Raw genomic sequence first — 23936 nt, forward strand, 5'->3', positions numbered from 1 at the left:
TTTGTTGAATACTGTTGTTCCTGTTCCAAAAGTGCAAAACACTAAATTGTGTAATGAATTTCGGCCAATTAACACCGTACCTATTTATGAGAAGCTCCTTGAAGTATGTGTTAAGGAACAGCTACTCGAACATTGTAATATAAATAAAATAGTTGTGCCTAACCAATCGGGGTTCCGTGAGAATCATTCATGTGAGTCTGTCATTATTAATATAGTTGATAATTTTCTCAGGGCCCTTGACTCTGATAATCTAGTACTTGCTGTATTTTTGGATGTTAAGAGAGCGTTTGAAACCGTGAGTAGAGAAATGTTAATTAGGAAATTAGAACGGTTAGGCCTTAAACATAATGTATTGAAGTGGTTTCAATCTTATCTAAGTGGTAGAGTTCAGCGAGTCATGTACAAAAATAGTTCATCTGAAAGTGTTTATGTAAAGCATGGTGTACCGCAGGGAACGGTCTTGGGCCCCTTGCTATTTTTATTGTATGTCAACGATATGGTGGAGGTAGTCCGGGGGTGTAATGTGGTGTTGTTTGCGGACGATACAATGTTATATGTGGTGGGTAAAGACAATCATCAACTGCAACAGGTCATGAACGTTGAACTCAATAACTTATTCATCTGGCTCTGTAGAAATAAACTAAGTTTAAATGCAAGTAAATCCAAGTTTTGTATATTTGGCAAGAAATCTAGATTAAGTTCTATAGATATGGGCAATATACAGATTTCTGTTAATGGGGAAAGTATTTTGTATGCCAAAGAAATTAAATATTTGGGAACAATTTTCGATGCCAATCTGAATTTCCATGCTCATGCAGATTATGTAATGAGAAAATTTTCAAAAAAACGTTGGATTTATCACAAGAATTGGAAAAAATTTGTCAATGTACATCAAATTAAAACTTTACAACGCCATTGCTCTTCCTCATTTACAGTTCTGTTTAACGTTATTGTTTAACTTGCCACAGTATAGAATTGACCAACTAGAAAGAATTCAAAATAGGGCAATGAGATTGATTCTAAATTGTAATCGTTACACGCCTGTTGTCTCTATGTTGGGTGTCCTAGATATGTTGTCTATACATCAAAGAATTTTGTATAACGTTTATTTGTTTATTTTTAAATTAAAACATCAGATGCTCCCCGATTATATTTGTAATAAATTAAGAGTTTTTGGAGATATACATAACTATAATACGAGAAATCGTATAGACTTCATACTAGTCGACAGATGTAACACAACCCAAATGCATAATTCAGTTCTATACAAAGGTTTAATCCTATTTAACAACTTGCCTGCTAACATCAAAAATTGTATTACTTTGAATCAATTCAGAGGGCTCTTGAGAAAATTTATTATGAATAAGTAAAATTGTGTTTGTTATTTTATTATTTTATTTTAATTATGTAGTTTATTAAGTTTTACTATAGTATGCATTGTTTCCGCTCCAATCATCATCTTGATTGTTGGTTTATCTGTTGACTGGGTATTTTTGGGCCAACCGGGATACTGGTTACAGCTTCTTGGAACTACCGAAGCATTTCTAAGTGCTACACGGGGGGACCAATGTATCTGGTCAGCAAGGTCAACCAAGTTCCAAATGTGTGTCATCGGCTGATTGCAACCGACTCGATCAACCTGAGTCGACATTATTTTTATTATTATAAGGCAAACAATAATTAACTGTGCTTTTAATAAGTGGGCAAGGAAATAATGTTTAAAATAATGTTTAGGTTAAGTCTAGTTTTAATTTATGGTCTACCTCTGACCGGATATTTCTGGAACCGGGATGCTGTTTCTGGATTACCGAGACCATCCATGGACAAACCGGAGTGTCCTGATACAGTTATGGCCAACTTATACTTTTACTTTATTTTTTATTTATGTTTTTATTGAATGTAGCTTTTGCTAAATAAAGATATTATTTTATAGTATTTATAAACATGGTCTTGCAAACTTGAATCTTTGCTTCAACGATAGGCAAGAAAAATATAATAGTATTTTTGCGCTTAGAATTTTCTTTGGTTGTCATTTTTTTGCTATTTTTTCTGTGTTGCTCTGTATAAAATTTCTTTGTTGTTCGTATGAATCAAGCTGATAGAGTAACTTTGAAAAATTTTGAGACGATCGTCGTGGGTTAATTTGTTACTGCATTTTCTTCTACATTTTGCCGTGCACGGATCCTTTAATGACACTCCAGGAACGTATTTTTCTCTGCTAGAGATATAACTTTCGCCATGCTGTCTCCTCTTTTTGGAATATTTTTTTTCCACTCATTTGGATTCCTCTTCCTCTTTCTAGATTTTTGGGTTTTCGAAGGAAATTCTTCCATACCTTCGAGTTGTATGTCTGTTGTCAAAGTCAAGTTTTCAAAACCTAATTCTTCTTTAGATGTTTCACCTGAAGAACTTGGAACATATTCTGAAACCTCGGGTGAAAATGGTTCTATATCTGACTCCAAATTGTATGATAAAGGAGAACGTTGATTACTGAGACCAGGCAAATTGTCATAATCTGAAAGAATAAGATGTATTGCTAAGAGGTAAATTCATCCAAAAAGTATCTGCAGAAGTTTTGATATTATGCAAAAAAATACCTGCAGTCTGTTGCGCATTAGAATAGAGTTCTCTCTGCGATATTGATGTGTTGTCTATAACATTCACAACCTTTTGTCCATCGTTTACTTTTGGCTTGGGTTCTTCTTAAGGAAAAACAGCAACTACAATAAGATAAGGTACTGTACCCAGACGTTGCTATGAAAAAGTGCCGAAAAATATTTTTTTTAAATAAAGCCAGAGACAATTAAAAACATACACCCGAGTTTCGTTTTAATATAGATAGAATATCTCGTAAATTTTTAAAATATAAAAAAAAATTAATGTTTAAGTTAAGTTTAGACTAACATCCATAAGGTGAGCCTTTTCCCCTATTTAACCGAGTTCGTATCTCTTAATTTGTAAAACCCTGCTAAACAACTGGAAAAAATCAAATACACTCATTTTATATATTTACATAACCTCACTTTCTGGCTTTATTTTAATTGTAACTTTATTAAAGTTAATTATCACATACCTTCAATATTTTCCGATTGCCGACGTAAAATTTCTAACATTTTCTTTCCTCTTGACGTCATTGCATGAGAGTTTAAGTATTACGTTAAAGAATGTAAATTTTGTTTGTTTTGCGAGTTATATATTTTTTGCCACTGTGTAAGTAAAGACTAGTCGCTTGTAGAAGATATCTAGTTGTAACATTAAAAAGAGTAAGCAATATTGGGTATACTTAACTGAATAACTCAAAATGTCTAAAATTTAAGTTATCTAGTTGTTGAATTAAGGGGGCGATATTTCGCGCCCAACTGCCACAATACGGAAGCGGTAACGAAAAATCTACCTTAATAAATGTCGCAGAATTGCAGCTACTCAACAATCTGGCTTCTGGCAAAATATATAAATTTGGCGCCCGGCAGTGCAGATTAGATTAATGAATGAATAAAATTCATTTGAAAAATCGGATATTTCGGATTTGTTGACTACTGAATACAGTTTTAAATAACCAAGCAATAAGGGATATTAGAGATCTTTCGCAGTTATTCTGTTACAATTTCTAGCCTCCACATTTTCTTCACTCAGACACGCTACCAAAAAAATATTTCAAATGTAGAATTCGAGTTTCGCGCCCAACTATTACTTTTCAGAAGTGGAAAAAAGTAGTGCAAGTAATGATTTAAATATCAATAAGTACTGAGTTCTGTCCAAAATTTAACAATTATTGCTGTACAGCATCTAAATTGAAGGAAATGGAAAATCTAATTGCAATCTTTCGCCGTTGTGTAGTGGGATGCCTAAGCAATGACATTTACATGGCAACGCTGTTAACTTTCAACTGTCACTTATGACATGTGTCATTAACATCATCTGTTACACAGTTGACAGTGACGTGACAGTTTAGTCACAGAGGTGTTGCATTATTTTTATTTTTCACAGGAAAAAACACCCTTATTTATTTGAAAAGAAGTAGTGGAAATGGTGGATAAATTAGGTAATACTGCTTTTGCAATCCCCTTATATATATAGTTTCACCTAAAGTTACCTTACTATCCCATTTTAAATTGCCAAAAATCTCTAGAGAGGCGTTCCGCCTATCATCCTTCTATGGTTAAAATTGTTTATGGTAATGTTTTTCATGGTCTGTTTGTGATCCCCCTATCTTATTGTCTTAGTAAGAAAGTGTATGAAAGTGGATGGTGATCTTACCTTCAGTTTAGTCGACAATTTTTCATTCAATTCAAAATTATTATGTCTGTTGTAGTTAATAGTGAGGCCAATGCCAGGAGGATTACCATGGTGGAGAACTGCTTTGGCAGTTCTGGACAAGTAAGCACATCCCCTTTTTTTATTTGGCACATTTACATGCTCATTTTACAGCCCTTAGCTGTGCCAGGTAGGGTTTTGGTTGGTGAGGGAGTCTTGACAAAGATGTGCAGAAAAAAACCTAAAACAAGGCAATTCTACTTGTTCAATGACATTCTAGTTTACGGGAACATTATTATTAACAAAAAAAAATATAATAAGCAACATATCATTCCTTTGGAGGAGGTTAAATTGGAAAGCATACAAGATGATCCTCGTAAGTCAACATTTTCTGAATTATTTATAAGGATACTTATGAAATATTTTTTATTGTAGGTGGTTACCAGCATGGTTGGCTAATAAAGACTGCATCAAAATCATTTGCAGTTTATGCAGCAACATCTGTGGAGAAATCAGAATGGATGGCGCATATAAATAAGTGTATTGATGATTTACTCAGAAAAAGTAAGTTTGCAACTTCCTCTACCCACTTTTTTAAGTGCAGTTACTTTTAACATACTTTCACAGATAAGAAATCATGATTATTTTTTAATTATATTATTAAGATTTCTTATCATTGTTAGTGATATTTGCATTATGAAATTTAAAATAAACATTTTGACTTTACTTAATTAACAGTTAGGGCACCTCATTAAATTGCTGTTATCTCTATTTATGTAGTCAAAAAGGATTATACTTCTTTCTATTTAGACCATAAAAATGTCAAGAAACTGGAATATCAATTAATTTTATCCAATGTGGGTTGACCCAAATTTTTTTTCAGGTTGCAAAATATAATAATTTAATAAGATTTAAATATTAATATAAAAAAGCTTATGTTAAGCATATAGTGGAATAGAAAAAGATAGTGTTTTAGTATGTGCTTAGGCATAATCATTCCACTGTTAAGGAAGTATTTACCACTATTAAATAACACTGACTATTAAAAGTAATAATGGCGAAGTAAAATGTTGAGGACCCTATAGATAATAGACACAAAAAAATCCCAATAATTTTATTGAGTTGATATGAGAAAAGTGTTATATGCATAGGATAAATCCTAGGGAAGCTGTGTTTTGCAATTATAAGGGCATTTAATTTATAATGGTAGAAACCACATTATGCATTTTATTAAAAGACTAAAGAGAATGCTTATTATACTTAAAGGAATATAAAACTAAACCTTTAAATTAGATTGTAATGATTTTTACATTATATTTTAAATGTTTCCTTTCACCCTCTGATAATGATTATGATTTCTTAATGGCATAAGCATTATAAGTTCTGTTTACACAAGTAAAATGTGCTAAAGCTATATTTAGATAAACTGTAATTATCATTATGATACTACAATTCTCTTTTAGCAGTCGCTTTCTTAAAATAATGGGAATTTTTTTGGAAAAAAATGTATTCTGTTTTTTGGTGTATAGTGCTTGAACATTCATATAGATATATAGTATGAATATTCGTTTTTAAAAGATAAACTAGGGTCTTAAGAATATAACTAGATCAGAATGTTAGCGAAGCTGCCAGAAAATGTCCTTGTAAATTAAGCCACAAATACCTTTATAAGCTTTTTCTCATTGTCAAGTTAAGCTTTCTTGAATAAATACAAAATAAATAAAGTTTTATTGTTTTGTAACATTAGATCTTTTTAACAAAGCTGAAATATAATTATAAAATAGTCTATTTGTACATATTATCATATATTAGCAGAACTTAATTACATGTAAAGCTTAACCTAAACTAGTCTAAGAGTGTCAGAAAGAAGTATTACTCTATTACCTATATACCTTTTTAATTAAGATTAAAAAGAGTGGGAGGTGATTTAATATTTTTTTACTTTAATAGAAAATCAAATGTTGATGTTGGTTTGTCAAATTTAAATTAAATATTAAACAGGTATTATTAATATTAAGTGAATGTATTACTAAGGAATATTCTTTATGTATCAGATAAACTGTGTCAAGAATGAAAAGTGATGGAGTGAAAAATTTGTAAATTATCAGATTCCCCATATTTAAGTAAACAGAGGTATCTTAGGGCTTGCTTTTGCAAACTAAATACTGATATAAACACATAGGCAGATAAACTACTTCAAAAGCCCCAACCTGAAGCTATATAGCAGCCCAATATGTTAATTACGTTTTATCTTATCATTTTGAGATATTTCATAATTATTTAATACAAAAAAAATTCAAATATTGGTTTATGTAGCTTTCTCTCCAATCCAAACCTACATGGTAAAATGCTTTTCCTAAATCAAAATTGCAGTCCAAATTGATTTTACTGGTTCTAATAGTTTAATGTTATAAGACTAAACTATGTATAAACCGTTTTTTATATTATAAAATGCAATAATTGCCCACTTTTTATTATTTCATATTTTGTAAAATAAAAAAAATTGTGGTTACCCAGATAACATAATTGCTCACAATGACTGAAATCAGCTTATTAATATGTACAGCATACATCCAAACAAAGAAAAAAAATCAAAGTTTTCAGGTCTAAAGTACTATATAAAGTATACAATGATTAATTCATTATCCTTGATTCATAAATGGGCTTCTGTAATCTGTTATCTTAAATTTTTTAACTTTGTAGAATAGTATTGTGGTAAGTAATTGAAAAAATGATGAACAAAACTCATTATCGAGTTGTTAACTACAATTTGCTAACACTAAAATGTTGAATTTAAATTGGGAAATGCAGTCATTAACATTAACCCATCCTTAAAACCTCATATATTTTCTGTTTCTTTAGAACTCATACAGGGTGGTCCATTAAACTTGAAACACCTCAATATCTGGAAAACAATACATTTTAGAAGGAAAAGTTTTAAACAAAAATGACTTCATATTATAGGGAAAAAGAAATGGTGAAATGTATTTTTAACTTTTTCCGTATTTTCAAAGCCTGGCCAACTTCATTATTTCCCTCCAGCTCTGTCTTATAAGAAGCTATTTATAAGGAGTTTTCCACAATATCAGAATATATAATGGAACACATCAGCATGTCTGGTAGAGACACTCTTACTCAGAGTCTAAGGCACTGAGTAAATTTGGATCAGTGAAGAACAGGAAGTTTGAAATACTTTTTTGTTGTGTCTGCATCCCACCAGCCTCATTGACTGAAGTGTCATGATAATTGTTGTAAAACTGTTTTTGTGGCTCACCTTTGATCTGAATACAACATTGGAAAACTTTAAGTAATCAAATGGTTACATGTGGGACTACAACTGGTCATTTTGTATGTAAAGATGCGATTTTTTTAACTTTTCTAATACTAATTATATTGCTATTAAGCCCATTTCTCTTAATTTTTCTCTGGAACTCTTTTTCTTGGTATTACTTAGATGTTACAAAAGCCTTTTAGTGGTACATAGGTAGCTTGAGGAGATTTTTTTTGGCATCAGTGTATGTACTTCCTTCAATGACTTCTAATCCCTTTTCAATTTCTCTAATGTGTCCCTTTGCACAGATTTTGGAATCACTTGTTACTGAATTTTTATCGTTTAAGTTCAAAAATGTCCAACAACAAGACTTTTCCAGTGGTTTGTCTATTATCTCTAACCTAATAGTATATAAGAAGGCCCTATTGGGTGCCTTGGAGAATGGTAATAACATAGACTGTATTTACATGAGATTGTCAAAGTTAAGGGATATTTTTCTTCTGGTATTGACATCACCTGCAGGGTGCCTCTAAACTTGCCTTTCAATATTTCCGTCAGTGATATTAATACGTAAATAACGTCTTTATTTGTACTTTCCAATAATATACATAGGTGAAGTCTAGCCATAGGCTAATCTGCTTATCGGTATTGGCTTATGTTTTCAATTCCTCCATTGTATTGATGATTTGATGATTTACAAATCTATTACTACCTCTAATTCAAGCAGAGAGGTGCAGGTAGAAATTGGTAGGTTTTGTAGATGATGTGATCTCAGTGGGATTAAAGTCAAAATAGCCTTTTATATCACAAGATATGGAAGTAAAGATAAATGACTGTACTTCAAAACCTTTAATCATAATAGCACTACTTACATATTAGGAAAATTACCATTTAGGTAGGTATAAAAAAGATATATAAAACAACTTGACAAAAAAATTAAAATATAACTAGAGATTAAAATGATATGACACAACATGATCCCCTTCAATTACAAATAAAAATGGTTAAAACTAAAAAATAAAAAAAGTATCAAAACTTGTCACAATAAAATTCATTCAAACTGTAATAGGATCTACAGCTAGCAATCAACTAACTTTACTTCTTAATGTTTTGAGCCAGATTTTAAGGAAGGTATGCCACACAAATCATTTGGTAGATGGATCTTAATGTTCTTGTAAACAATGGAACTTTTACCAATGAGGATTGAGGTATAGGTAATTGCAATTTATTCTAACCCGCGTCTAAAGGTATAGTAGCGGAGCTTCTGGAGCGAAATGCGATGATTGACAAAGTCAGAAGCTTTTGAAAGTTCACAAAAAGCTGCTGCATTTACTCCTTTACTATTCCCTGAAGTCTTTCAAAAAAATTAAAAAATGGCGTCGTGTATCCTGCGATACTCTAGGAACCCAAGTGAAACAGGACTTAGTATATTGTTGAAATTAAGAATTGAAATCATCCAAATTTTAACTAGCCTTTCCACAATTTTCTTAAAATTTGAAAGTAGAGGGATGGGGCTATATTTAGAAGGACCTTGTCTTCCCAGTCTCCACCTTTATGTAAAGCAGTTATAAAACAGAAATCTTTTTTTACCAATTTTAACCATAAAGAAAAAATACTACTAAGAAATATTAATACCTAAAGCCAAGATATTTAAAATGTGGTCAGACAAACCTGCAAACACATTTATATTTAGGCGATCATCCCAAGAGCTGTAAGAATTAAATTTTTAACCCTTGCAAAATTTGACAGAATGCTAAGAGATTCAGAAGATTGAATAATATTTTTAAAATTTTCAGCTTAAACTTACATTAATACTCAAGGAAAATGGTTTTTTATTACAAATATCATGTTATTAAGCAACTCTCATTTTTGCTTGTTAGATGTATTTGTTACACAGGCTCTATAATAGAAATCCTTTGTGAGTTTTAATAATTCTAAGGTTTTTTAGAGGATGAGAGGAGATATTTCCCTATAGAATCTGTGGACATCAAAGCATTTTCTCAAATGGCTTTAGGACATCGCTTAGAAAACTTTCCATAGTTTGATAAGCTAAATATTCTAGTACATTTAAATCTTGAAGTTTTTTTTACAGAAATGTCAAATTCACATAACAGCTTATTAATCACATAAGGATAAACAACAGAACAGTTAATTTTAGAACAAACGTTAAAACATACATGATCAATGAACGTCAGGATGGCTTTAAATATTGAAAACTACATACAATTCAGTAAATAAAATAATCCTAGGTTAAATGGGTACATAATTGTTGTTCATAAAGTTGATAAGGAATCTTTGACCAATTCTTTGTACATACTTAAAATTGCTGCAATCTCAAAGTTTGAAAACTGTTATTTTACTAAACGTCATACAAGGGATTATTTAAATAGGCTGCCTTAAGTTAATTGTTTAAAGGACCACCCTGAATTAAAAATCAGTTAATGCACCAATTATTATTCTTTTTGAATGTTCACAGGTGGCAAAAAAGCCGTATCAGAACATGCGGCCGTATGGGTCCCAGATGGAAAAGCCCCCGTCTGCATGCACTGCGAAAAAACTCAGTTTACCCTAATCAACAGACGGGTAAGTTCACTCTTATTTTCTTAATTATTCACTGTACTTTTTATGTATTATTTTTTGAATCTATTACAAATAGTCAAAACTGACTTTTCCACGAACTTCGACAGAGGGAATCACAGTATTTTGTTAGACGAGCCTGGGGGCTAGCGCAATGACCAGCCGGGAGGTCACTTGTAGAGATAGATTGGCAGCTATTTATCCGAAAGATAAAGAGTGCTCGAAGTAAAAAAGATGTTTTGCAAATGCTGACTTGGTTCCCACTATATCTGAGTTTTTCACGAACTCTAGTAAACACAATGCTTCCGGATTGGCCTACATAAATCGCTAGGCATTCTTTATAATTCAATGCGTACATGCTTGAATTATTTATTTTAAATTACCTTTTAAAATTCAAATATCAAAATCTTAAAAAGTACTAATTTATCTGCATCATACTAAGTATCGTAGTAAATAAAGAGGATCGAAAGACCTTTCGCGCCTTCCCATTTTAAATTTTAGGGTCGGTGTCCCTCTTTTTAGAGGGTTGTAGGTAAGTTGAAGTTAAACAGAGAAATGAAAAGAGCATGTATGGAGGACAAAAATAAACATATAAATGAAGAATGCGTAGATTAGAAAGGGAGGCAAACAGTTATGAATCTCATGAGCTTTATGTCAAAGTCTTCCACAATAATAAGATTGTTAAAGATATTGAAAAATTTGGAAATAAGATTATGATGTTTGGAAAACACTGCCAAGGCTGTATACAGGCGATCCCCGGGATATAAATCACTAAGAGTCCACACTCTAATATGAGAGGTAAAAAAATCAATTAGAAAGCTAAAGAATCGAAAATCTTTTGACGAAGGTCAGATCACAGCCGAGGTTTTAAAAGAGACAGAGGAGGTTGGAGTAAATGTTATACACCTGATCTGCAGAAAGATTTGCAAAACTTGCTGCCAGGCACTAGGGCATTTACTGTTTTAGTATGAATTATTTTGTGCTATATTTGGAGAAAGACGCGGTTCCAATAAATGCAAATATGTATTTAGAAAATTAACAGGCTATGTATCAAAGTAAAGCAAAATTTGCTACAAAATCTAAAAAGTGTTAGCTCTCAATCTAAAATAATTAGAACAATTTAGAGTATAAAAAGAAAGTTCCACAACTTCTCATCAGGAGATTGAACCAGGATGAGCTAAAGATAGAAATTTCTGTTAAGATTTTTTTTTGTATTTTTTTATATGAAAAACACGGATGTTTCTTCTATTTTATCATAATTTTGAGTATAATTTCATGATCCTTAATACCCTGTTTCATCTTTAAATGTTTCATCAATAAACAAACACACATTACGAGAATTTCGGTCGAAAAATCAATGACCTGGGATATGCTGATGACACATTAATTATCGATTCAAATCAAGAAGAAATGGAAAATATAGTGAAAAGTCTGGAGGAGAAAAACAATACTATGGCGTAGAGCAGAAAAAACTTACTATTGCAAGAATAGCTATGATGAAACTGGTATTAATTTTGAAAAATTTTAATGTAACAACACACAAAATTAAGGCTGGTAAGAGCATTAATTTATAGCCATATATGACTATAGCCATGTATGCATTCGAAACGTGATCTGTTCAGAAGGAAAATTAAAATTAAATAGAGGCTTTTGAGATGTGAGTATTCCGACGCATGTTAAGTATATCATGGGTTGAAAATCGAACAAATATGTCAATACAACAACTCAAAGTAAAAGATAGACTATTTATACAAATAAAGCGGAAATATTTGCAGTATTTTGGACACATTGGCAGAACAACAGGTACGATATTAAAATTGATAGTCGAGGGCAGAGTTGAAGGAAAAAGACCTAGGGCGAGTTACACGAAGTCTATCAACTAGATTAGGACAGAGAAAGTTGGAAGAAAATTATAAAAATGTGATGGTGTCACCACATTCCCAAAAGGGATTAGGACTGAGGAGGAGGAGGTATGAAGGCGATTTTGTGATTATTAAGTGTCCCCCTCGTAAATAAAATCGACAGGTTTTTTAATAAACCGAGCGTTTTTTAATAAAGGTAATGGGCTACCTGTAATTGCCTTTGTTTCGTTTTCGATGCCCTAACAATTATAATTTTAAATAATCAAACAAACAAATATTTTACAATCTTAAATTTACACCATGCCGCACAATCTCACTAGTAAGACTTTTGCATTTACTGGTACAGTTTTAAGTTGTTAGTATTCTATTTTGAAGTGGGAAAGGGCGATCGTATCCATGGAATATGTATCCAGAAACAATTCAAATTTTCTTTTCTTTTAATTTCAAATGATCAGTGGATGTATTAATAAAAATGTAATTAAAAACAAAATTTTAGCATCATTGCCGTAAATGTGGCGCAGTGGTATGCGGCCCTTGCTCAAACAAGCGTCACCTGTTGCCGAATCAGAGCTCGAAACCGTTAAGGGTCTGCTTACGTTGCTATGATTTATTAAACGACGCGAAAGCTAACCATTCGGTCGATAGTGCTAACAAAAGTAAGTTACTTTTTTTTATTATAATGACTATATGATGGGTAACAATATGATGTTTTTAGGCAATAATCAGGATTCGTCGGGAGAAGAAGACTCGGACGATGACGATGATGGACACAAGGGGCAAGATATGGCTCACGATTTGGTAAGATTTTAAGTTAATTAAAAAAAAAAACATTCACTTCTATGATAGTTTATGCAGGGTGTGCGAATTTTTTTAGTATTGCGACAAAATTCAAGAGCGTGATTCTTGGACTAAATTAAGCAAAAAAGTTCTTATGAACATTAGGGTTGTGGTTGGTCAATTGACCAAGATTTGGAATATCGACCAGCTCAAAATCATCCAACATTTAATGTTCCGAGTAGAAAATAGATGTCGACCACAAATCTGTATGCATGTTAATTTTAAAATTAACGCGGAATAAAATTCCAAATTGAGACTGAAACTAGTTTCAGTGGTTTTCACTAGTTGTATGATTGGACAAACATTATAAATAAGAGAATTAACTGCATGGTTCACACAAGAAATGAAGATCTATTTTATGACTTTTCATTGCCAAAGACACAGAAACACACTCGAATATATATTGCTTCGGAGCCAGACCACCGCCGTTGTGGCAGATAACGCGGCTAGTACAGCTGCTTGGGCTGAATTAAAGATAAGATATCCAGGTAATTCAGTGTATTAGATGTGCTTTTTATGGGATAAATTTGCTTATGTAGGATAGGAGTTCATGACTCTTTGGAATGAATTGACAAATGCTTGACAGAACATGCTTGCATTGACAACATTCGGGCTAACAATCATTAGCTCAGAGAGTCGATCATGTTGATGAGGACAAAAATGAAGACAATCTCATCCGATGATGATGTGTTTTGGGACCGTACAACTTAATAGATCAGTTTCCTTCTCAAATGCATCTGTAATGAAAATTGTAAGACGGTAGATTGAAATTATTTGTACCGACACATGAGAACGTTAAAAAAGTTATTACTCTCTTTATGGATCTATTTTCAGAAGATAGGTAATAAGGAAATCACCAACTACAGAACAGGACAAAACCAATTATTTCATTAATCATCAAAGGGTGTTACTTCTTTATGTAAAACTCTTTCCTATTTATATTAAATATAACTTGAAGCTATTGAATTGTCGAGATAGGAAATTGGGACGTTCAAAACTGAATTTACTGGTACCTTACCTTTAATTGAGTCCAAGCAGCTCTAATATTATCCGCGTGATCTGTCACAATGGCAGATTGGCGATACTCCAGGATGTTCCTGAGCTATTGGCAATGAAGTCATTAAAAAGACTCTTCTTTAATTATAAATTCTAAATTGGAGTTTTGGTGTTAATTTGGGATTTCATTTGGCTTTTTAATTTTTTATAAGATACAGCCAGATATGTGGGTTCGACATCTGTTTTTTACTCGGGAGCATTAAATGTTAGACCGATTTTGATATGATCGATATTCAGGTCAAAATCTTGGTCAATTTCTCGCGGTCAATTGATAAACACAACACTGATAAATAAAGATCCCGAACGTCTTAGATTTTGAACTATCTAAGAATATATAGTGTCATAATTTCCAATTCTCTAAACCCAGACCTAACATCCTCTTTATAGTCAAGAGTAGCGAGAACTCTGACAGCCCTACGTTGAATGGCAAATAAAATGTCCAAGTGTGGTGAATGAACTGCCTGCGCCTCCTCAATTCTGTCCATAGCAAGTGTACCAAGTTATTCTCTGTTTCAACAGCCGTTGGATCATCGGCGTGCAAGATCAGCTCTAAGCTCAGCTGACCTCCTGAGGGCATTGGTCCGGAAGATTCGCTGGCCTTTCATTTGTCACCCGAGATGATTCTCGAATGACCAAGAATAATTCGTATATTCTCGGCCGTTAAGATCATTACATATTCGGCACTTACTTAAAAAAGTTACTTTACTTACTTTTCTGTTCCTTTTTTTTAATTTCTATTCCTAATCTAAGCAACTGGAAACATCTTTGGATCGAGAAATTTTATTTGAAGATTTACTTGTAAGATCTATCAAAAAATAGTTTATGATAGATGGTCTTTCAAAAACGAAACTTACATACAAACCTATACAAACGCCATATAATATAGCCAATGAGAGGATATATTTTTTTTTTCAAATAAGTCAGCAACCAAATAAAAAAGCAAATGAACCTCCAAAAATTCTTAAGGGAATTTAAAATCAAATCAAATGAAACTAGTTGGAGCAGAATGCAAAGATGTAACAATACAGGATATTCACCACTAGGATCCCGATAATTATAGATCTAAACGTGGTTGGGGAAAAGTTGTGCATTATTGTAGTTAACAATATAAAAGAAGTTCCGAAGATATTTGGTAAAAGTAAATCAACCGTTTCATTATTCACATTATTAGATTTTGACTAGCTTATATGTGCCATTCTGACTCCCTCTTATGAAGTACTTGTCAGTACCAGAAATACTAATAAAGAATAAAAAATTGCAATTCTTTTTTACTTCTTTGTGTGTGCTATAGTTTGGAAGATTCAGATTTCCTTCCAAGACTCAAGAGAAGGTTTTCAATGTCGGAGTTTTAGCGGTTTTAGTATCCACATATCCTAACGGTAAGTTGAAAATACTTATATAATTTTTTAAGTTCTTTTTGTATACCTAAAATATTTTTAGTATGTATATGTTACTGGCATGAGGGCTGTAGCAAACTGCTTCTTCACCAATAAACCTTTTTTTGCATACTTCTCTTATTTCAAGCTCCCATATCCTATAAATATCATCAAATCATTTATCTAAATAACTTTTTTTTTATTTATTTGCAGTATGCCGTGACAGAAATTCCCAGATGGTATGAATGGGGCAGCGTCTATCTCAATCAGGAAGAAGAGAAGAAGAAAGAAGGGTGCATTGGTTGCATAAAATTTTGACACGAGCCGTTTTCAAATTATGACAAGAACCGTATTAGAGAGAAGGCGAGAAACATAGGACTACGTCCTATCATGTTTATATTCGGTTTTATAAGAAAGAATAATTAATTAAACGTGATTGACAAGGATAAATGATATTCCTAATATCGATTCTGCTCCCTTGAAGTTTAGGATAGGGCTGTGAGAGTATTCAAGGTTGACCTAAGAAATAATTTTTGTAAGAAATAGTAGTTCTGTGTTTACCGCCCTCTTATTAGACTGAGTTATAGGGTGATAAGTAAATATTTAATTAGATACCTATGTACAGGGTGTTTTCACTCAACATTATATTTTATTGTATAGTTTTTTTAAATATTTATATAGTGTTTTAATTGTATTGTTTGTTTTTATTAAAGTATTTGTTACAGTATCGCTTTTTTTGTAATTTCCAAAACTTTAAAATATATTTTGAAAATAATGTGTTAGCGTCTTGGGCCCATGAAAGAACTTGTTGATAAAAATGAATACTTCTTATGAAAATTTAATAAAATTTGTTAACTTGGATTGTTGGCTTCTAAGAAGACAGACACAACTTCTAAATTTTTTGTTTTAAAATATCTGACTTTAAAGTTCTTAGAAATATTCAAAGTGTTGTGACTTTTTCTTGGTGACAGGTATAATTTTTATTCTTATACTTTGCATACAGTATTTCTTAAGATATATTAATCTGTAGTTTTGGAAGATTTTTGTGTTAACTATTTCTCAAAAATTATCAAAAACTGAAAATGTGACACTCTTCAACGAATGAGGACATTATTATTAGATACGTCATTATTACATACTTAGAATGATAAATGATATTTAACTCCAAAACAAAACAAACTTTTATTTATTTATTTTTGTAGTATATTTTATTAGAAAAAACTTCACTTTAATCTAGTACAAATAAAATTGAATTTTAAACGAAACGTAACAGAACATGTTAATGAAAATTAACAAATATCACATAGAATGATATCTGCGTAACTGTCAGTCTTAACGGTTCTTAGAGAATTCACCATAATAACAAGGAACTATATTTTTCTCTACAAGGGATAGTAGATTTTATTGCTACATTTTTGTTGATAGCCTTGCTAAAAGCTACTATATTTTAATATCTGTAAAACTCCTGCGAATTGTCCCTATAAAATATGACATCAAGTACTTCGTTTTCGTTCAATCCTTTTTTCTAAATAATTTCAAACAGAACCTTTTTCGTTTGCCCCTCGTTTAGCACCATCCTCATACCAGGCATAACAAAGAACATCCCAGAGTTAGCAAAAGTTAAGTTATACTATTTATTACGTTTATATAATATAATAAGTATAATATGTATACTTCTTTTTACTATACAATAATTTACATTGCTTTCATTTCAAAACGATCCACCCTTAATAACTTTCTTAAAAAAAAAAACACGTCAAATTAGATATACAGGGGGACGTTTAATTATGCATTTACTGAAGTTCTGTCAATCACCTCCAGCTAACCTTACTTTAATATGTCAAATGGGAACCCCCATCGTGTGATACATCATAGTAAGGAGCGTAAAATTCTCTATTTAACGGTAAAAAAAATGAAATCGGTAAATGTGGAAGCAAATAGTTAGCGAAAATGTCTAGAAATAATGAATATTTTATTTACGCCGAACTTTGGTATTTTAAATGAATACTTTTAGTGTGGTACCTACATCATTTTAAAATTCTTACATTTTTTATAATAGATCATCAAAATAAAATACAAGCAATTTAGAAGTTAAAATGTGTGGTAACAAACAGTATACGTTTAGTTCAAGCAAATAATTTATTTTTTTAAGTAAAGAATGTGTACCGTTATTTGCGAGAAAAAAGAGTGTCTTCAAATTTTTTGCAAAAATCTTTGCAGTCTTATAACTTTGTATGTGTATTTATTTCACTTATATTTTTTGCGAAACCTACCTAATAGGTACAAAAAAACACTGCAATACCTTACATTTTTAAGGCGTTTAAAAAGCAGGCGATTTATTATTGTTAAAACTGTCAGTTTGACGCGTGCAATTTTTAAATTTTAGTTAAAACAGTGAGTTAATAAAATGGTGTATACGCTAGCCGAAAGAATAGAAATAATTTTCCTTTATGGAGCTCAAGATCGGTGTGCTCGCAGAACCGCGAGAGCATTTAATGAAAGGTATCAAGATAAAAACGCGAGCCATAAATACGTATTAGAATTGATACCAAAATTTGAAGAGACGGGATCGATTTGCAATAAGAAAAAATATGAAAATAGAGTTGTCGATGAAGCATGCCAAGTTGAAGTACTAGGACAACTTACTAAGTCTATACCAAAGGCCGCAAAACTAACAAATATTTCCACTGGTTCCGTACATAAATTAAAAAAAAAAATAAGTTCTTTCCTTATAAAATTCATATTCTTCATGAACTCGGAGAAGATGATTTTGATAGGAGAATTCAATTTTGTGAAGTGATGTGCCAGCGAATTGACGACGATCCCCATTTATTGAAGAACATTTGCTTCAGTGACGAATTGATCTTTTTTTTTAAATGGCCTGGTGAACAGACATAACTGTAGATACTGGGATAATGAAAATCCGCATGTTTTTCGGGAAGGCCATACCCAATATCCCCAAAAAATTAATGTTTGGGCAGGAATTTATGGGAATGAAATAATCGGGCCAATTTTTTGGAAGAAAATTTGACTGGCGAAATTTATTTAAACCTTTTAGGAAATGCAATATACCCTTCCATCATCCAATCTATGGAAAATCAAGTAGATCAACATGGTGCTATATTATTGAATGAAAATAATATACATTTTCAGCAGGATGGAGCTCCCGGGCACTACACTTTGGTAGTTCGAGAGTGGCTTGATGAAAATTTTCAAGAAAAGTGGATTGGCAGACGTGGTGCAATCGAATGGCCTGCGCGGTCTCCGGACCTAACCCCACTACACTTTTTTCTTTGGGGCTACTTAAAAAGAAAAGTTTATAAAACCCCACCTAAGAGTATTGAGAATTTAAAAAATAGAATATTTCAAGAATACAGAGAAATTAGCGGGCAGACCCTTGCCAATGTTCGTAAGGAGTTTGAAAATAGGCTTTTTTATTGTCTTGCTAATAACGGCGCGCATTTTGAACATTTAATAAAATAAATTTGTTAAACTAATTAAATTTGTTTTTCTACCCTACCGATTTACACTTTAATTGCTTCTTGGTCAATCAATTTTTTTTTCCAACCATTGATAGCATAATGAATGCCCTTTAAAATAATGTATCACACCATGGGGTAGCCATTTGACATACAAAAGTTTGCCGTTAATAAAATATTCATTATTTCTAGACATTTTCGCTAACTATTTGTTTACACATTTACCGATTTCATTTTTTTTGGTACCGTTGAATAGAGAATTTTACGCTCCTTACTTATGATGTATCACACGGTGGGGGTTCCCATTTGACATATTAAAGTGAGGTTAGCTGGAGGTGAGGAGGTGATTGAATAATTAAACGTCCCTCTGTATATCTAATTTGACGTGTTTTTTTTAAGAAAGTTATTAAGGGTGGATCGTTTTGAAATGAAAGCACTGTATATACCTAATATATAGTAAAAAGACGAGGCTTTTTCTTTTAGACAATAATGTAGCATGTGTTCTGTATTCCTTATCTTTTTCTCTTTCTAGCCAACTTAAATTTTGTTCTTTCAAAGGAGTATGATATTTGTGCTGAATTAAGATTTTGCCTTCCTCTGGAGAGTACAATTCAATGCAGTGATAGCATTAATCTTTTTAGGGAAGAGGAATGCAAGATGGAAGTTTGCGATCAATCATATATATCACCGATCAAGTATATGTCATCCATAATTTAAGTGTTTGCTCTGGTATAGTGACTTAAAACTCTTGAATTGAATCTAAATCTTGATTTTTAATTTCTTGTAAAATTTGAAGATTTTTTTGTTTGTAACCTTTTAGTGGCTATTAAACTTACCTCTTAATTCATCTTCTATGATTCCGCATTTTGTTTTTCAAGCAAAGATCTAATAGTCCTTGTACTAATCCCTAGTGTGGAAATAAAAAACTGTTACAAACTACGTTTTATTCGTTTTTAAAAAGTCTTGTTTGTATAACAACCATGCAGCTGCACAGCTAAAATCCATTGAACGAAGTATTGAACGAATTTCCATTTCTTCATTCTACAATTCATAGGATATCGGTGGACAGTCTTTCTATGTCGATGTAGTTCTTTTATTGAACAAGCCAACGTCTGGACTGCCCAATAGTTTTAGACGCAAACCTTGAGGATCTCAAGTATATAGGTCTCGAGTCTAATCATTTATCAAATGCCATTGTGTTATCTTGGGTTACAAGCATATGATAATACGACTTTTTTTTTTAGTTCAGTTTTTAATTAATTTTTGAAATGCGATTGAAGTTGCAGTAACGTTAATTTTTCGAGCAAACATTGCATCAATGAGGTTTTCCGAGTTGAAATGCTGATCTATGAAAAGAGCCTATAGGTAGAATATTAGCCAATTAGGTAGGTACTGACTACCACCAATATTAAAGGTAGAGATCAGGGAAAGATACGAAAGAAAGCTTGATTCCTATCTTTTGGCAGATCTAGAGGAATGCCTTGCATAATATCCATTTCTCCTAATAAAAATATGACCTACCCTGAAAATTTGTTTCTACATTCTCATAGATACCTTTTAAGAAATTAAAAAGAGTATTACATTATTAACATTTTTAGATTACCCATTTCTCTCTCATATAATATTGCCATAAGTTTATCCTTTTATGATACTGACTAAAACCTTGAAAAAGTGCAATTATTATAACATTAGTGCTCATTAGATATTAAGACAATTTAAAGACAGAGATTAAATTATGGACAAAAACGTGTGTCAAAGAAAGGTAGATCTATGTTAAAAATTTCGGCAACAAAGGGAATTAAAAATCTAATCTATTTTTTTTTTAATTTTACTTAAATTCGAAAATACGACGTTTGCTCTTTTGGCGGCGATCGTCACCTTTCTTCTTATACCATTTTTACATAAAATTAACCATTTTTTACATTCCTACAAATTAAAAAGTGAATGAACAAATTAAATAATTAATTAATCTTCTTTTTTATTAGTTTAAAAGCCATTGCCTCGGTTACGCTTGCTGACACTACCCGTGTAAGTGATACCCCCAAGGAATTTTGAATGTGATTTTGGTTTTTAGTGTTTTATTTAGTGAAACTTTTATTTACTACTAGAATATTTTCCCTTCTTTTGTTATTATTATTAGTTTTATTGCATGACATACATCGTATTACCCCTTCATGATTGGCTAATGATTTTCTTCTTTTTTAGCCTAAATTTTATGGTGACACTGAAAAACCCGAGTAATTTCACTCACGAGAGAGAAAAATGAAGAAGAATGGAGTACACGTAGCTAGGCCCATTAAAACGATTATATATTTTTAATATGAACTCACAGTATAGTTTAAGCAGATAAGAAACGAGATTCTCAGGTCAGCCCCTCTTAAGACTGTGATTGTGGATTTTTCGGTTTCTTTTGATTTATTTTTTAGCAGCATATATTGACCTGTACGAGGGACGTTTAAAAAGTCATTAAACTGTTTAAATGTCCCTCAGATGTGATAAAGTAACGATAAAAAGAAAACATCAAAAAAGGTGCTAAATTTTTTTTAAGAAACAAAACAATAATAGTGTAAATAATTATATTTTTCCTGTTTTTATTGTTAAATCACCCCACACAAGATGGTTGAAACTATATTGCTATAAGTTGATCGTCAAAGCAAATCAAAACTAGTTTATTATTATTGTACATTTAATACTTTAATTATATTATTGTATTTAGTTAACACTGATGTGCATTGTAATTTTATTTAATATATTTGGTGAATGAGAAGATTATTTTTAAATAAACAGTTTATTTTTTAATTTAATACCTATTGCTTTAGTTTTGTAGCGCATATGTAGATGGCACCACCTAACTAGTCATTGTAGGTTTTGTAGTCACCAGACGAGAGATCCTATACTCTTAAACACCAAAATAATACACTCGTTAACGGGTAACAATACTTTATTGTACCAATCGTACAAGAAAACAGCTACATAGCTTAGACACGTGGAAGTCAACGACTTTTACAACCAGTCTCTGTCATGACTCAGGTGCAACCTGACAATTGACAGCCTCCCCTCCACTCTCGGAGTGAGTGAGAGGGCGATACAAGTCCCCACACACTCCCCTCCTAGTGTGAACGTTACAATTCAACAAAGTCACAAACATTATATAATATGCAAAGATTAATAAAATTATGCATTAGCAACATTAGAATAACACAAAGTTACAAACACTATAATATGCAACAATTAAAATTATGTATTTGAAAATCTCACTTGCTTTTTACGAGCATAAGTTTTTAAAACCTTTTTAACCATTGGTACTGGCAAATCGCCAGGACCGTCCAAGTCGTGGGTTCCAGCCAAACTGGATGAGGTGACTGGCGAATTGCCAGCACTATTCAAGTCCTGGGTTCCAGCTAGACTCGAAGGGGTGGTTAAAGGAGGGTCGCTATCAAGTGTATCAGCTAACAAGTCTTCAGACATGAGATATGCCGGCTTAAGTAGCTCAACCGAGACGCTTTTCGTTTTCTCGTTGATATCGATATCAAACACCCTATCGGATGGTCTTTTAACAACCTTGTAAGGTCCGGAATAAGTTCGTTCGAGTGTCTTCGCAACAACATTGCGTAAGAAAATATGGGAGCACTCATATAAATTTTTAAAAACAAACGCGCGCCTCTTGTGGTTATGTGTGACTGGAACAGGCCTGACAAGTCGCATAAACTCACGGAACTCCTCAATGAATGTGCGAGGATCAGGAGTAAAATCCCCTTCAAGAAAGAATTCGCCAGGCATGCGAAGTGTTGTGCCAAACAAGAATTCGGCAGGCGATGCCTCGGTGTCAGCTCGAACATGAGAGCGCAACCCTAAAAGAACCGTGGATAAGGTCCGCGTCCAATTCTTGTCATTGTGACACTTCAAAGCGGCTTTAAGGCAACGATGCCAACGCTCGATCATTCCGTTTGCCGCAGGGTGGTAAGCAGTCGTATGGATGTGTTGAGTGCCAATAAGGCTAAGTAAGGCTTTAAATAAGGTGGCTTCAAACTCAAGACCCTGGTCAGAGGTAATAACTTTGGGAGACCCATAACGAGAGACCCATGTATCATAAAAGGCCCGCGAAACAGTTTGGGCAGATTTATCCGGGATTGGAATGGCCTCTACCCAACGGGAGAACCGATCAATCATTGTCAAAATATAATGGAAGCCGTTGCTTGGAGGCAGAGGGCCCACCAGATCGATATGTACGTGGTCGAAGCGACCATCAGGGGTTACAAAATGTTCAGGAATAAATTTGACATGCCTAGAAACCTTGGCATGCTGGCAATCTAAGCAGGTTTTGCACCATAGTGCAACATCACGGTGCAGACCGGGCCAAATGTACTTCATGCGAATTTGCCTGTCAGTTGATTTGGTTCCACAATGGGCAGCGTTATGTATACGATCAAAGATCACGCGCCGTAATGGCAAAGGGATAAAGGGGCGAATGGAGTCGCCAGAGATATCACAATATAAAGATGTCTTGTCAGGACCAAAGTCGAAGGTTTTAAAACAGAAGTCTTTATGGGGGGTCTTAATAAGCTCTGCCAGTTCTTCATCTTTGCTCTGCAAATCAGAAATTTGTTTTAGAGAGATGTCTATGGGTAGAGAAAGAGACTCAATACGTGACAAACAGTCAGCCACCACATTATCTGAACCTTTAATGTATTCAATGCACGTAGTAAATTGGGAAATGTATGAAAGTTGGCGAGATTGCCGGGGAGAAGCTTTGTCTGGACGCTGAAGAAAAGCGTAGATCAAGGGCTTATGGTCGGTCACAACCTTGAACTCCTGACCTTCAAGATAATGCTCAAAGTATTTAATTGCCTCGTAAATGGCTAGCAATTCCCTATCGTAAGGACTGTATCGAGTCTGCCGAGGGGACAATTTCTGAGAAAAGAATGCTAAAGGCTCCCAAGACTGCTTCGTTCCATCAATCGGTTCAGACAGTTGTTCGAGGGAAGCACCAATCGCAATGTCAGAGGCGTCGGATACCACACGGAGTTCCGCACCAGCGCGGGGATGGACTAGTAAGACTGCACTAGCTAGCTCCTGTTTAACTTTTTCAAAAGCTCGTTCAGACTGATCCGTCCAGATGATAGGACTTTGATCATTTTTACGCGAGTCCTTGAAATATGCATTTAAAGGAGCTTGAGAGGAGGCCGCGGTAGGAATATTGCGATGGTAAAAATTTACCATGCCT

General features: G+C 33.0%; 1 protein-coding gene and 1 long non-coding RNA gene across 4 annotated transcripts; one reads left to right on the forward strand and one right to left on the reverse strand.

Moving 5' to 3' along the window:
• Positions 1-964: 964 nt before the first annotated feature.
• Positions 965-3609, reverse strand: LOC126750349 (uncharacterized). Its single transcript, XR_007665691.1, has 3 exons — positions 3074-3609; positions 2598-2720; positions 965-2515 (listed from the first exon to the last, which is right to left on the reverse strand). It is a non-coding gene; the product is annotated as an uncharacterized LOC126750349 (long non-coding RNA).
• Positions 3610-3884: 275 nt separating this feature from the next.
• LOC126750348 (pleckstrin homology domain-containing family F member 2) lies at positions 3885-21516 on the forward strand. Of its 3 annotated transcripts, XM_050459928.1 has the most exons (9): positions 3885-4042; positions 4313-4377; positions 4429-4630; positions 4690-4818; positions 10002-10108; positions 12461-12620; positions 12680-12762; positions 20698-20740; positions 20918-21516. In XM_050459928.1, the coding sequence occupies exons 1-8, from the start codon at positions 4027-4029 to the stop codon at positions 20728-20730; spliced, it is 795 nt and encodes a 264-aa protein (XP_050315885.1). In that variant the 5' UTR covers positions 3885-4026; the 3' UTR covers positions 20731-20740; positions 20918-21516. The 3 variants fall into 3 exon arrangements, with proteins under 3 accessions (XP_050315885.1, XP_050315883.1, XP_050315884.1); XM_050459926.1 differs by lacking the exons at positions 20698-20740; positions 20918-21516 and adding an exon at positions 15447-15960; XM_050459927.1 differs by lacking the exon at positions 20698-20740 and having other exon boundaries at positions 3886-4042.
• The last annotated feature ends 2420 nt before the right edge of the window (positions 21517-23936 follow it).

The sequence above is a fragment of the Anthonomus grandis genome, chromosome 2, assembly GCF_022605725.1.
Source record: "Anthonomus grandis grandis chromosome 2, icAntGran1.3, whole genome shotgun sequence".
NCBI lineage: Eukaryota > Metazoa > Arthropoda > Insecta > Coleoptera > Curculionidae > Anthonomus > Anthonomus grandis.

Excerpts from the sequence above, each read along its gene's own strand:
- LOC126750348 (XM_050459926.1), top strand. Across the intron at positions 4,378-4,428 it reads GCTTTGGCAGTTCTGGACAA|CCCTTAGCTGTGCCAGGTAG; the intron begins GTAAGCACATCC and ends CTCATTTTACAG. Across the intron at positions 4,631-4,689 it reads AAGCATACAAGATGATCCTC|GTGGTTACCAGCATGGTTGG; the intron begins GTAAGTCAACAT and ends TTTTTATTGTAG.